At 50.4% G+C, this 16,008-nt stretch overlaps 1 protein-coding gene across 2 annotated transcripts in view; it reads left to right on the plus strand.

Annotated features, from left to right (window-relative positions):
• Positions 1-250: 250 nt before the first annotated feature.
• Positions 251-16,008, plus strand: part of TEX12 (testis expressed 12) — a 48,777-nt gene continuing 33,019 nt past the window's right edge. The window contains exons 1-2 of one of the 2 annotated variants that reach the window (XM_068242798.1): positions 251-370; positions 3,160-3,220. In XM_068242798.1, coding sequence (XP_068098899.1) covers positions 3,161-3,220 — 60 coding nt within the window. In that variant the 5' untranslated portion in view covers positions 251-370; position 3,160. The other variant, XM_068242797.1, reaches the window with a different exon arrangement.

Here is a 16,008-nt window from a genome sequence, read left to right on the forward strand (position 1 = left end):
TGTGAACCAGCTACATTTATTAGTTCATCAAACTTTCCCAATTCCCACCATACATACAATAAAGCTTCCCCAACAGCCAGAAAGGGCAATTCCGTGGGGGGTAAACAGGGATATTGTCCATGGACACCGTGGGTGTAGAGTAGATGTCCTCGCGCCAGGGTTGTACTTCAGCCTCTGGTCACAGACAGCCTGCCTCCATCAGCAGGCGGTCCTCTTCTCTCGTTGCTATTGCCCTGCGCTGCTCTCTGGTCACGTGATCTTCCGTAGGTCTCTGCGTCGTCATAGAGGCGTTCAGACGCTGACTCCAACTCACGCAGACCGCTGGCTTCCCTCTGGCTGCCATATTGTGTGCTTCGCAGCTGGGAATTAGGTCGGTGGCTGCACTCATGTGCATATGTGGATGGTCAGGAGGCACTGTACATGGAGCACAGTGCATTGCGAGCAGAGAAGCGTTGTGTGGCAGTGCTCGTAACTTCGTTAGTTCTTTCAGCTTTTGTTTAGTTATAAAGTTCTTTCAGCTTTTTTTTTTTCTTTCAGCTTTTGTTTAGTTATAAAGCGAACTAATATGTATAATTTACATGGAGCTGTTACGATTTCTGCAGCACTTTATAGAGTTCATATCTATAGAATATTACAAATAAGGCTTACAATCTTATGTTCTCAAGAATCAGGGGCCAATCAAAGTATACCAGAAATGTTACACTATCGCTAATTTAAACTTTCCCGGGGCTTCCTCCAGCCCCATGAGCAGCATTGAGTCTCTCACAACCTCTTCAGCCCCTTGTTTTGGCGATACGACTTCCAGGTAAATTGGTTTGTCGCCGCCAGTCGAGGACTTCTGTGCATGTGCGGCTCGGCCGTTCTTCCATCCCCTGGAGCGTTCTGCGCCTGTGCAGTACTACTGCGCAAGCGCAGAACGCTCCAGGGGACAGGATCGCGATGAGGGGCGCGCTTGGCCAAGCTGCGCAGAAGGCCGCGACTGCACAGATTGCTGGGAGTCATAGCGGCTTAACGAAGGGGGAGAAGAGGGCGGTGAGGGACTCATCTCTACTCATGGGGCTGGAGGAAGCCCTTGGTAAGTATAAATTAAGCCTAGTGAACCATTTCTGGTTTGCTGTAACCTTTCTGCATGCTTTTGTTATGTATAAGCGTATAAAAGCACAAAATGTGAACTCAGCCTAATTGTGCTTGCATTTGTTATTTGGGTTGTAATAATTGTTGCATTTGTGGTGCTAGCCTACTTTAGGGGGCCCAGAAGAAAACCTTAACGACCAGTCAACGCCAGTTTCTATGGAAGCATTTCCTGTTAGTTCACGGCGGGGGCCTCTGTGAACAGCCTGCGAGCCTCCGATCGCGGCTTGCAGGCTAAATGTAAACACCCGGGGAAGTAATCTCCGGTGTTTACATCGTACGGCGCTGCTGCTAAAGCAGCGCCGTAAAGGAGATCGGCGATCCCCAGCCTCTGAAGCCTATCTGAGGCGGTACAGGACGGATCACTGTCCTGTACCGCCTATAGTGAGAGAAGGAGAGGGAGGGGGGAATAGCGCTGCGGAGGGGGGCTTTGAAGGAGCCCCCCCCTGCTAGGCACAAGGCAGCGGCGGCGATCAGATCCCCCATCCCCAGCAGGACATCCCCCTAGTGGGAAAAAAGGGGGGAAGTCTGATCGCCCTGCCTGCCACTTGATCTGTGCTGGGGGCTGAAGTCTGACGTCACTGCCTAGACCAGCTGCGCACAGATCTTCCTCGCGTGCAGGAAGTAGAGGAAGTGTTCCGCTCCCGCCCGGTCCGCCGCTCATTTATGGAGGGGAAGCGAGTAAGGGGGAGCCCGAAGGTGAGAGAAGGGGAGGAGATGTCCCCCCTTCTCCGCCGCTGAGCAGAAATGCTCCCCCTTGACTGCTCTGAGTCGGGTGGGGGGATTACCAAGAGGCGCCGGCGCCGCCACTGATTCGGCCTGGGGCAGGGGGAGGCAGCTGCCCCAATTTGCCATACGTGCGGATGCCCATGTACGTGGTGCGTTAAAGTGCAAATGTCGGCCACGGCCCTATATAACTCGTCGGGGAAATGCATGTGTTGCGTGATAAAATGTTCATTGGCTCCCTACCCGGTGATCAATGTGATTGGATCACAGTGAACACAGGGTCAGAAGCCAATGAAATCAGCACCTGACAGGCTCACGGAGCTCTGCTGTCATAGCGACGGCAGGAGATCAGCGGTAACAGCGGGTCTGTGCGGCAGGGATAACTGGTCCCAAACAGAGTGCAGATTTTAATTAGCATGGTCCAGAAGTGGATAAAGTGTACCTGTGAGAAAGGGACTTTAGAAAATTCATTAGTAGGTCTAGTACTACATGTACCTACAGTGTTTCCCCAAAAATAAGGCCCACTGCGAAAATAAGCCCTAGCTGCTATTTTGAGCATGCTTGAAATATAAGCCCTACCCTGAAAATAAGCCTTAGCAGTGCAGCACCGATTAAGCACCAGTCCTGTCATCCCAGCACTCAGCAAGGTTATCATCAGCCGTGTGCAGGGATGGCGGGGCAGGTGCATAAACAGTACCGTACAGTGCAATCCAGAAGAGGCGGCCAGCAAGCGGGGGCACATCTGTACAGTGGCGATCAGGCACCAGTCCTGTCATCCCAGCAGTAGCATACAGAAAGGTTTTCAGCTGTGTGCAGGGAAAACGGCAAGTGCCTGATAAGTACAGTATGGTAGCATACAGTATGGTACCTTTTGGATCAGTACAAGGGAACAGGAAATGTTTTGCTCAGAGACACTTCCTGATGCATCAACATCATTAGACGCAGCCACCTGAGGGAACAGTACTGCTAAAGCTGGCCACCCACTCTGCTCCTTCACCTTGAGGCAATCTGCCAATACCTGTAAACTGCAGTTGGGGCATCTACAACAAAATCAGTGCAGGGTTAAAGCACCACTTAATAGAAATATAAGACATTCCCTGTAAATAAGCCCTATCACATCATTTGGAAAAAAAAATATAAGACACTGTCTTATTTTTGGGGAAACACAGTATGTTTATCTCCCATGTCACATTAGGTACCCTATAAAATAAACACCTAAATTTCAATTTATTTATGGATCTGCATTGATTTCATTCATATTCATAGTTTTATTGTCTTCTTCTTTAAACCTCTTTATATTAGAATGGCAAGTAGCATTCAGGATGCTGAAAGCAAAGGTTCCAAGCGCAAAAAAACTTTGGAGGTGCGTAGATTTATAGTAATAAGGTATTACAGTATGAACAAATTAAATGATGTATCTTTTGTTGAGATATATTTTAAGAAATGATAAGCATTATTTCAGCTTGATTATTTTCTTCAGCAAACTGGAGTGTCGAGTTTGCTGCCAATGAAGGGATTCATTCATATGTTGAAAATGAGTAGGAGTGGCCTCTGCTCTTTGAAGCTGTGGTTAGGTTCTGGGCAGTCTAATGGCAACAGTTCTCCAAATTAGACATTTCGTAATGAGGGATGAAACTCAAAATGATATTTTTGCTCTAAAACAGTAAAGTATACCAGAGATGTAATAATAATAATAAAAAAAAATCATACATAACTGGGGCTTTCTCCAGCCCCATCCGGCCTGATTGCTCCCTCGGGCCATCCTCCTCCTCCTTGATCTTCCATACGGGGTCCCGGTATCGTCGGCCAGTTTGCGCATGCGTAGTGTGGCTGCACTTGCTCCTCCATCTGGCTCCCGCAGCCAGGAGAGTTTTGGGCCTGAGCAGTAGTTGTACTGTGCAGGCACAGAGAGCTCCTGTCAACTGGAGCAGGGTGGGCGCGCACGGCCAGGCGCGCATGCGCAGTAAGCCCCGACTGCTGAAGGTATTGGGAATAGATTGTAAAGATAATGGTATGACACATCACTTCAAATTATGTCCAAAACACTAGTTTATTGCACCTTTATAGGACACACGTGCTAACCAGCACACACGAGTAAAATCATGCACAGCATGGAATAAAACATGCGCAGAACCTTAATTAAAACCTTGAGGATTCCACCGAGGTCATATAAGCATACCATACAATGTCATAATGGTATATATAATTTCCCATCACTATTAACTTGTCTTTGCTTCCTTTTATTGTTGTTTGTGAGCTCACTTATCCATGGCGTTCTAGAATATTCAATAGTCAATATATTAGTGGCAAAACGATCCTAAGAGATGTTGTTAGCAGCAGTGCTTTTAATAATAACCATTTTGCCATGTCACAGTTTTTGTCTCCTCCTTTGTATATATTGTATGTATTCCTCCTCGTATAACACAATGCAGGGTAGTATAGAGTGGATACTTGCGATTAGAAGAAGCAGCAATTGCAGCCTGTGCAGATTTCCATAACACTCATAGGGATACCAGTTTCGACTTTTGACATGTCAATAGCCTGATCGCTATGGGCTCATGCGTATTCTCCTGTGAGCCCTGTAGACCAAACCAAGCTTGCTCTGCTGAGATGGCAGGTGCCGCTGGACTTGCTCCTATGCCTGCAGGATGCCAGGCTCTCTCACCGCTCTGGCATCCGCTCGCACTTCCGGATTCTGCCCGCACTGCTTACTCAGTAGGATTGTATACCGCGCGCTTGTGGGAGCTAGAAGTAAGGTCACCTACGCGTTTCACGTCATCTGACATTACATCAGGGCGTGGCCTGCGCCCAAAGCTTCCTGGATTATATAGGCTGGACTTTTCCTCGATATTCCCCACCTCCTAATAATCGCCTGGATACAAGTATTTGGCATTACAGATTGACGAAATCCTCTCTCCAATATACAAATGTTTTTCTTGAATTTCTCCAATGCAAACTCAATTTTTTATCAATACGCATATATGTGGGGATTTCCTATTTGTTAATTTTCAACTCATTATAGGAGATACTGGTGAGATGCCTTTCCAAAATCGAAGACATAATCATTATAATTCTTTTAAGTTTCAAACACTGGAGACATAATTATAATGGGACACGCTCAATAGCTTTTCCATAGCTCACAAACATTTGTCTACTATAGCAGTGGTCCCCAACCTTTTCCGGCCCGGGGACCACTTTCTGACCAAATTTTTCTCCGGGGAACGGCGGGGGGTCGGTTTGGGGTAGTTGGTTTGCGTGACCTAGTGGACAGTGTCGTGCGCAGCGGGTTATGGGGGGGAGGGGGGCTGGGGTGCGGCTGCATAGCTAGCATAGTTGCCCCCGTATAGGGAGTTTAGTTGCCCCAGTATGGCTAGTATAGTTACCCCAGTATAGCTAGTATAGTGCCCCAGTATAGCTAGTATAGTGCCCCAGTATGTATAGTATAATGACCAGTATAGCTAGTATAGTCCCAGTATGGATAGGTAGTGCCCCTGTATAGTGCCCAGTATGGGTAGGTAGTGCCCCAATATAGCCAGTAAAGTGCCCAGTATAGCTAGTATAGTGCCCAGTATAGCTAGCATAGTGCCCAGTATAGCTAGTATAGTGCTCAGTATAGCTATCATAGTGCCCAGTATAGATAGGTAGTGCCCAGTATAGGTAGGTAGTGCCCAGTATAGCTAGTATAGTGCCCAGTATAGCTTCCTAGCATGGGTAGGTAGTGCCCCTCCCCCCTCAGCGGCCGCTGCTCCTGTTACCTTATCATGAGCGGGTAGCCGCTTGTCCGATTAGATTCCCTCGTAGCCGCTCTCCTCAGTGGCATCTCCTATTACAGCAGCGCGCTCGGCGGCTGCTGTGCTGAGCAGGAAGCGGTACAGCGGCTTCCTGTAGTGGATATGCATCGCCGTTACCATGGGAACCGCTTCCTGCTCATCACAGCAGCCACCGAGCGCGCTGCTGTAATAGGAGATGCCACTGAGGAGAGTGGCTACGGGGGAATCTAATCGGACAAGCGGCCGCCCGCTCATGATAAGGTAACAGGTGCGGCAGCCGCGGGGAGGGGAGGAGCGAGAGGCCAGACCTGGCGCTGCCCGGTGGTTGGGAATCCCCGCCGTACGGCACACCAGGCAACATCTCCGCGGAAGAGGGGTTGAAAAACACTGTACTATAGTACACCCATGCCAAGTGCACAACCACCCAGTGGCTATTATATACATTATTTTATTCATTATAGGCCATCTGCCTAAAAAAGGGGTCAGCTCAAATTCGGTGTTGAAACCAGTGGGTATCAATGTGCTTAATCGATAAATCCACATGGTCTCTTTACCTAGAAGAATATCCTCAAAATCACCCCTCCTCTCAGACAGATTTAACCTGTAAATTGCCTTGACCTTTGTACCTTTTAAAGAGAGACTGAAGCGAACAAAAATTGCTGTTTTTACCTAGTAGTTCGCTTCAGTACTCTAAGTAGATGTAAACTGCCGTATCTCCGAGCCAAAACGAGGGTGTAATGCTTGTGTGCATAAGCAATACTGTCTGTTTACAAATCACAAGTATAATGCTTGGGGATTATACTTTGACCACCCAGAGCAACAAGACTGGTAGCTGATTAATGGAAGAAGCTACACAGGCTGCCCAGAGCAACTGCAGCTCTGGGCTTCCGATATCGTTACAAATAAGACGCAATGGCAGCGCAGTGCGATGTTGCGCTGCTCTTGCGCTAGCAAGCATTCAGACAGATACAAGACAGGACTATAGATTGAAGCGTAACTAGACAAGTAAGACACAATGGCAGCGCAGTGCCATATTGCGCTGCCTTAGCGATTGCAAGCATTCAGACAGGTACAAGACAGGACTATAGATTGGAGCGTAACTAGTAGCAATCGCAGCTCACAGTCACATCCACAGAAGCAGAGCAAGCAGGCTAACAAAAGTCACCAGCAAGCATTCACACAGGCAAGACTACAGGAAAGAACGTAACTAATAGCAACACAACTATGCTAGCTAAGCACGGTGGTCACGATAAGCGCAACCTACCGAAACGTGCTAAACTGACTAACTAACACAGTAACTGAAAAATCTCCGTAACTCGAATAAAGAAAATAACAACCGACTCAACTAATGAATAAATATATATTAGCAAGTCTGCATATATATTTATCAAGAACTAACTAAAGCACAAGTAATAAGGTCGCATTGAACTACAATAACAGAACTATACAGAGTAGCACAGTGCCCAGCAGACCAGCATAGTGATCGCTATGATGGGCGTGGTGTAAAAGGGCAGACAGACTTTTATGCCGGCATCGACCAATGGGTGCAAGCATGCAAATCTCTACACAGCTGAATGGTAATCACTCAATCCTGAGCTGGCTTGATTACCATTTTCTAGCTGGTTGTGAATTCAAAGGACTCCCATGGGAAATACATGCAGTATTATGTAACAACATGCCTGCAGGAAATCCAGGGCTATCTGGCCGCAGCTCAGCTGTAGTAAGCCATTGGTGGAATGATGACAGCACCCTGAGCTGCCCAGAATTGCAGAGCAATTGCAAATGACAATGTGACTCATTGCGAATCCACAACCGAATGCAGGCAGACAAGCCAGAACTGTCTGTTTGCGGCTCCACCGCAAGGGACAGAACACGCCACAAGAGGAATCCTTACAGAGGGCTTTAGACCCCCAAAATCCCCAGGGGGGCAATCCGGGCAGTGCTTCCTGAAAGAGGCAGAGATTTCTGCTGTAGCTCTGCCTCTCCCGCCTCTCTCAGTCTTCCTTCACAGAGAGGGGCAGGGAGAGGCGGAGATCCGCACAGCGATTGACGTCAGTAGAGGCAGAGCTGCAGCTCAACACTGCCACCCCGGGAAGCAAAATCCACGACCAAGAAAGTCGTGGATGTTTTCCCTGGGATTTGGGGGGGGGGGTATAAACCCCGTGTATTGGCTCGGGGATGCAGCGGTTTACACCTACTGAGACTACTGAAGCTAACTACCAGGTAAAAATAGCAATTTTTGTTCGTTTCAGAGTCTCTTTAAAGGGACTCCGAGCTCACCCAAAAAAAGAAAGTTGTACTCACTGTGACGCCGGGCGACGCCCAGTCGTCCGAGGATTCGCGGCCGATTGTCCGATCGCAACCGTGATCGGAAAACTGACATTCTTTATTTTTAAAATAGAAGTTTTTCCTTCCTGCCTTCCCCCCCCTTTTGCCATGAGGGCTGAATGGGCCTGCGTTAGCATATGGCTAAAGCAACCTGGTTTAGCAAGAAATCCTGTTAAGGCTCCCGGAAAAGCTCTGGTGACACTAATGTGCTAATTGGGCAGAGCTGAAATACCAACAGAGTCTATTCAACAGGGGAAGCTAGCACAGCATGAGGTCTATTGACACCTACATTCCTCCCAGTCTTGACGGCACCGACTAAACTGAGTATGGAATGCATGGTGTTGATAACTTTGTCACATTTTGCAAATACCATCCATGGGAGGAATATGAAAATTACATAATTTTGTTTCCCTAATTCTGTAGAATATGGTGATACTAGACATAGCCAGGTAACCCGAGCAGGGGCTGAGATATGAATAATGGGGTCCCCGTGCGCCCCAAATATTGCAAGTTTGATGTCCTATGAACGTGTATTCTCAGCCCAATCTGAATATGAAATCGGTTTGCATGTGCGACAAAACCCCGGCGGGGTATGAAATTGGACATATTTTGTGGATGGCTGGAAGTTCCTCCCCTGAGAACTCACTGCCTGACACGCCCCTGGGCTGAGCTTGAGACTCCGCCCAGAAATGTCAGTGCTCAAAACTGATTGCATGAGGACCCCCAGCCAATTCCCCCACTTTCCATCATACCGAAAAGACTGCCACTGCTTGGGGAAATAGCAGTGGCCATCTTGCAGGCGGAGCAACGGCCATGTGGTTCGGCCATATTGCGAACTAACTGCAACAAAGGAACTTTGTCTTTTCCCGAACGGACTTTCCACAGAATCATAAGTATTCGTTCTTTTTATCCTTTTTTCTTTTATGTACTGTGTTATCACTGTCTCTCATCGTTTAATTGTTCACGATTGTCTGTATATATTAATTATTTATATTGTAACAAATAAAGGCTTTTTAAAAGGTCTTTACCTCTCAGTAAAACCTTCTATTCAGTATACACAGACGAGACCTAAACTTCCGAAGGGACGCTACTGTTTTGATAGATAGATAGGAATTGCACAGTTTTAACCGGTTGTTTGTTTCACAGGTCTATAGCCAGTTAGCAGTTATCTCTGGGCTGATAGAAAACAGAGATGGTGGCAAATCTACCCCTGGGTTGGAGTAAAAGTGTATTTTCGTAACCTCACAGGCTCCCTACTGCGTCGTGACGCTCAAACTCCGCCAATTCTACGCAGATTGCGTCCATAGCTCTCAATCTGTGTGCTAGAATCGGATCGGACGGTTTTGCGTGTTCACGGCCAGTGGGGCTCTTGTGACAGTGGTCGGCAGCGTTTGGGATCTGTGTGTGCTGATAGTATCTCAGGTAGGGCTATCGAATTAGCCCTATCGAGAAACGAACTAATTCGTTGGTAGTGACTGAGTGCAATATATTTTTCATATATACAGAGAGACTGTGTAACCAGTACCCCTCCCCTAAGTTTTCTTTTATTTGGCATGGAAATGTCCGGGAATTACAAGGTCATGGTCCTATCCGACCTGCAGAGTCTGTGCGAGGCGAGAGGCATGGACATCCGCGGCAAGAAACAGCAGGACCTGATAACGGACTTGTACCGATGGGATAGCCAGAATCTGCGGACGCTGGAGGTGTCCACTGTGGAGGACACCGGCTCATCTAACGCAAGTCGAGGGGAACCAGAGACTGAAGATCCTGTGCGTACCGAGGTTGAGCAACCCGCGGGCAATGCGGCAACAGATACGCAGGAGGCTGTCAGTGTGATCCCCGACCCCAGAACCCCTGAAAGTACTCGCCTGGAACCGGCCAGTACTGGACTGTCCAGTTATGTTGATCCAGTAATGCAGCAGGCATTGCAAAAGCTGATGGAAACTGATGTGGACAAGTACCTGCAGTACATGGCGGAGCAAAAGCGAGAGGAACGCCAATCTGCAGAGGCGCGGGAGAGACGACAGCATGAGCTGAACATGGCGAAAGTGCAGCAAGCCAGCCGGAGTTCAACGCCCAGCCTCCCTGCTGAAGGGACTGCCGCTCCAGTAAGTGCAAAATTTAAATTTGCTATTATCGAAAAAGACACTGACATTGACTTGTTTTTGAGGTCTTTCGAAAAGGCCTGCCGTCAGTATCGTCTGTCCCAAGACCAGTGGGCCAGACATCTGACACCCTTGCTGCGCTACAAAGCGCTTGATGCTTTCTCAGAGCTGCCTGTGGAAAAGGACAATGATTATACCGCTATAAAGGAGGCTATAATCACTAAGTACCAGCTGACGCCAGAAGCCTACCGGAAAAGGTTCAGGTCCTGGCAGAAAAAATCTACTGATTCTTATCAAGATGTGGTCAGCAGTCTGCTCACCACACTCCGCCAGTGGACGCTAGGCCTCACTAAAGGGTCTTACGGTGTCCTGGAGGACTTAATCGTCCTGGAGCAGTTTCTGAACATTTGCCCGGCTGATGTACGCCAGTTTGTGCTGGAGCGCCGACCGGCGTCAGCGACGGTCGCTGCAGACCTCGCTGAGACCTTTGCAACGACCAGGGTGCCGGAGACCCGCAGGACTGCCCCATCTAGCTGGAGAGGAGGTCAGTCCCACAATTTTGCAGACTCTCCTACCTCTGTGAGCCGTGCGCCCCAGAGGCCCTCCAGCGCAGCTGCTGCGTCCAGGCCTGCAGTAACAGAGGGCATCACCTGTCACTTTTGCCGCAAGCCCGGACACATGAAGTTTAACTGCCCGGAGCGGAGGCAGACCGCGCCAGCTCCTGCACCACCTACACCTCGCCCACGGCAACTGCCGCCAGCCAGCGCACCCCAGCCGGGAGCACCCAACAACGTCATGTTCGCAGGTGGGAGAGGGATCCACTCCGCTACGAGCAACCACCAGCTGGTTACAGTGAACGACCAGCTTGTTACCGGTTTCCGCGACACTGGAGCGGATGTCACCCTGGTGCGTGCGCACCTGGTCCCGACGGAAAATATCCTCCCTGACAAATACCTTACCCTCACTGGAGTGGGAGGCACTCTTTCTCGCATTCCCCAGGCTCGGGTGTCCATCGATTGGGGGGTGGGGGTTCAAGAGAAGGTTGTTGGGGTCCTGGACCAACTGCCGGTCCCAGTTTTGTTGGGGACCGACCTGGGCAAACTTGTGTCCTATTATGAACCTGCCCCAAGCCCCTCAGACTGCCAGGAGGGAGACGGACTCTCCGCCCACACTAAGGTACTTTGCACCAAGGGGCAAGAACAGGGGGGAGGTGGGTTGAATGTGCCCAGTCCAGGGGTACCGAGTCCAATAGTACCTGTGTCACAGGTACCTGTGTTTGATATACCGATTGTTTGTGATGAAAATGTTGTTGTACCTGTCACTGTAATTCATGCATGCAGCCAGGATGTGAGTAATGCCAGTATGTGCCAGTCTGAAGGTGTACCTGTACTGGCAGTAACACGCAGCCGCGCTGCTCAGAACCTGGGCTCAGAGCAGGTGGAAGAGGTTCCGGCCTCCTCCCCCTCCTCTGACCACAGGGATGGTAGCCTTCAGCCACTAACTGCATATGCCACGGGCCAGCTGGCTGAGAGCGAGAGTGCTGCATTTGTGCAAGCACTCCAGACTGACCCTAGCCTCGAGGCACTTAGAAGACAGGCTTCGGAGCCCCTCACGAATGAAGATACCTTCAAGGTATATTGGGAAGGTGGTAAGCTGTACAGCGAGCCTGTACAGCCCACCGAAGGTGAAACAAGTGTGGGTACCAAGTTGCTTGTGGTACCCAGTGCCTTCCAGGGGCATGTGCTGAAGTCCGCACATGACATTCCCCTGGCAGGGCACTTGGGAATCCACAAGACACTTGACCGTATCCAGGGTCATTTCTACTGGCCCAGGATGCGGATCGATGTGACCAACTATTGCCGCTCATGTACTGTTTGCCAAAAGGTAAAACGGGCTGGGAACCCCCGCAAGGCTCCCTTGTGTCCACTGCCAATCATAGGTGAGCCCTTTCACAGAGTGGCAGTCGACATAATTGGACCATTGCCCACTCCCAGCAGCAGTGGCAAAAGGTACATCCTGACGGTGGTGGATTACGCCACCCGCTATCCTGAGGCCATGGCGCTTTCCTCCCTGAGGGCGGACAAGGTAGCAGACGCGCTACTTAACATTTTCTCCCGAGTCGGGTTCCCTGCGGAGATGCTCTCCGATCAGGGATCCCAGTTTATGTCCGAACTCATGGAGGCCCTGTGCAAAAAGATACACATGACGCACATTGTCTCCAGTCCCTACCACCCGCAGACCAATGGACTGTGTGAACGGTTCAACGGGACGCTGAAGCAAATGCTGACCACGTTTGTTGAGTCGCAAGGTGGGGACTGGGAACGATACCTGCCTCATCTGTTGTTTGCGTACAGGGAGGTGCCGCAGGAGTCAACCGGGTTTTCCCCGTTTGAACTCCTGTATGGGAGGAATGTCCGAGGACCCTTACAATTGATGCGGGAGACATGGGAGGGCAAGGGCGACCCCACTGATGTCTCCGTGGTCGATTACGTCCTCAAGTTCAGGGACAAAATGGAGTCCCTGTCCGCAGTAGTGACCAACAACCTGGCCCAGGCTCAGGCCAAACAAAAAGCATGGTACGACCGCACTGCTGGAGAGCGGTCATTTGATGTGGGTGACAAGGTATATGCCCTTCTTCCCGTGAGGCAGAACAAGCTGCAAGCAGCCTGGGAGGGGCCTTTTACTGTAGTGCAGCGGTTAAACCCTCTGACGTATCTAGTGAACATGGGGGGCAGGAAGCAGAAGAGCTTTCATGTAAACATGCTGAAGGCCCACCATGACAGGACCCAGTATGCGCTGCCAGTGTGCAGCCGGTTAGAGCAGGGAGAGGCAGACCCCCTGTTAGACCTGCTGGCTGACGTACGAGATGTGGACGGCGACCTAAACGTCAATCCACAGCTCGCCTCAGCCCAGCAAGAGCAGTTACAGAAGGTGCTGGGCCAGTACCAGCACACCTTCTCCGGTATCCCGGGGCGGACCAGTATGGCGGTGCATGGGGTAGATACAGGTACCCATCCCCCCATCAGGCAATCCGCTTACCGTGTCTCTCCCGAGGTACAGGCGGACATGCAGAAGGAGGTGAGGGAGATGCTGGAGTTAGGGGTGGTTCAAAAGTCCAGTAGTGCCTGGGCAGCCCCTGTTGTCCTGGTCCCCAAGAAGGACCAGACAACTCGGTTCTGCGTAGACTACAGGAAACTGAACGCCATCACCACTACAGACGCCTACCCCATGCCTCGCATTGATGAGCTGCTAGATACACTGGCATCAGCCAGGTACCTATCAATCATGGATCTGAGCCGGGGGTATTGGCAGATACCACTTGCACCTGACGCGAGGCAAAAGTCGGCCTTCATCACCCCTTTCGGCCTCTTCGAGTTCACGATGATGCCCTTTGGGATGAAGAACGCCCCCGCCACGTTTCAGCGGGCCGTGAACGACCTGCTAGAGGGAATGCAAGGGTTCGCTGTAGCGTATCTGGATGACATTGCGGTGTTCAGCCCCACCTGGGAAGAACACCTCAAACACCTGTCCCAGGTACTAGAGAGGCTGGCCATGGCCAATCTGACGGTTAAACCGAGTAAGTGTCAGATTGGCATGACCGAGGTGCAGTACTTAGGTCACCGGGTGGGGGGTAACACCCTGAAACCTGACACGGGAAAGGTGGACGCCATCCTGGCATGGCCTCGACCTATCACGAAAAAGCAGGTCCAGGCGTTCCTGGGGACCGCCGGCTACTATAGGAAATTTGTTCCCGCCTATAGTACACTGGCGAAGCCCCTGACCGATGCCACTAGCAAGAAGCACCCCAAGGTTGTTAGCTGGACCCCCGCTTGCGAGAATGCCTTCCAGGCCTTGAAGCAGGCCCTCGCAAGCGCCCCTGTGCTTCAGGCCCCAGACTTCAGTCGTCGGTTTGTGGTGCAAACCGATGCCTCTGACTACGGTCTCGGCGCAGTCCTCAGCCAGGTGGATGGAAAGGGGGATGAACACCCTATCCTCTACCTGAGCCGGAAGCTCCTGCCCCGAGAGGTAGCCTACTCCACAACTGAAAAGGAGTGCCTGGCGATCGTGTGGGCCCTACAGAAACTGCAGTCGTATCTGTACGGCCGCTCCTTCACGATCGTCACTGATCACAATCCCCTGAGTTGGCTAAACCGTACTGCTGGAACCAACGGCAAGCTCCTACGGTGGAGCCTGTCATTGCAGCAGTACGACTTTACGATCCAACACAAAGCAGGCAGCCGACACCAAAACGCTGATGGGCTGTCGCGGTGTCAGGGGGAACCCGACCCAACAGCGCCAATAGCTGCTACGGAAGGCGTCCTGTTGACACCTCCCTGAGCAGAGCTCGGGAAGGGGGAGGTGTGACGCCGGGCGACGCCCAGTCGTCCGAGGATTCGCGGCCGATTGTCCGATCGCAACCGTGATCGGAAAACTGACATTCTTTATTTTTAAAATAGAAGTTTTTCCTTCCTGCCTTCCCCCCCCCTTTTGCCATGAGGGCTGAATGGGCCTGCGTTAGCATATGGCTAAAGCAACCTGGTTTAGCAAGAAATCCTGTTAAGGCTCCCGGAAAAGCTCTGGTGACACTAATGTGCTAATTGGGCAGAGCTGAAATACCAACAGAGTCTATTCAACAGGGGAAGCTAGCACAGCATGAGGTCTATTGACACCTACATTCCTCCCAGTCTTGACGGCACCGACTAAACTGAGTATGGAATGCATGGTGTTGATAACTTTGTCACATTTTGCAAATACCATCCATGGGAGGAATATGAAAATTACATAGTTTTGTTTCCCTAATTCTGTAGAATATGGTGATACTAGACATAGCCAGGTAACCCGAGCAGGGGCTGAGATATGAATAATGGGGTCCCCGTGCGCCCCAAATATTGCAAGTTTGATGTCCTATGAACGTGTATTCTCAGCCCAATCTGAATATGAAATCGGTTTGCATGTGCGACAAAACCCCGGCGGGGTATGAAATTGGACATATTTTGTGGATGGCTGGAAGTTCCTCCCCTGAGAACTCACTGCCTGACACGCCCCTGGGCTGAGCTTGAGACTCCGCCCAGAAATGTCAGTGCTCAAAACTGATTGCATGAGGACCCCCAGCCAATTCCCCCACTTTCCATCATACCGAAAAGACTGCCACTGCTTGGGGAAATAGCAGTGGCCATCTTGCAGGCGGAGCAACGGCCATGTGGTTCGGCCATATTGCGAACTAACTGCAACAAAGGAACTTTGTCTTTTCCCGAACGGACTTTCCACAGAATCATAAGTATTCGTTCTTTTTATCCTTTTTTCTTTTATGTACTGTGTTATCACTGTCTCTCATCGTTTAATTGTTCACGATTGTCTGTATATATTAATTATTTATATTGTAACAAATAAAGGCTTTTTAAAAGGTCTTTACCTCTCAGTAAAACCTTCTATTCAGTATACACAGACGAGACCTAAACTTCCGAAGGGACGCTACTGTTTTGATAGATAGATAGGAATTGCACAGTTTTAACCGGTTGTTTGTTTCACAGGTCTATAGCCAGTTAGCAGTTATCTCTGGGCTGATAGAAAACAGAGATGGTGGCAAATCTACCCCTGGGTTGGAGTAAAAGTGTATTTTCGTAACCTCACAGGCTCCCTACTGCGTCGTGACGCTCAAACTCCGCCAATTCTACGCAGATTGCGTCCATAGCTCTCAATCTGTGTGCTAGAATCGGATCGGACGGTTTTGCGTGTTCACGGCCAGTGGGGCTCTTGTGACACTCACCAGGGGCTTTCTCCAGCCCAGTGCTGGTCGGGAGGTCCCACGCCGGCGTCCTGGCTCCTCTCCTTCTCCCTGCTCCGGAATGGCTGACAGGCCGCAGCCCGGGCGACACTCGGTAGAGTGTCGGGCTGCTCCTTCCGCGTATGACGCGGCTGACGTCACACGCCGGCCGCCTCGCGTCATC

The sequence above is a fragment of the Hyperolius riggenbachi genome, chromosome 6 (genome assembly GCF_040937935.1).
Source record: "Hyperolius riggenbachi isolate aHypRig1 chromosome 6, aHypRig1.pri, whole genome shotgun sequence".
NCBI lineage: Eukaryota > Metazoa > Chordata > Amphibia > Anura > Hyperoliidae > Hyperolius > Hyperolius riggenbachi.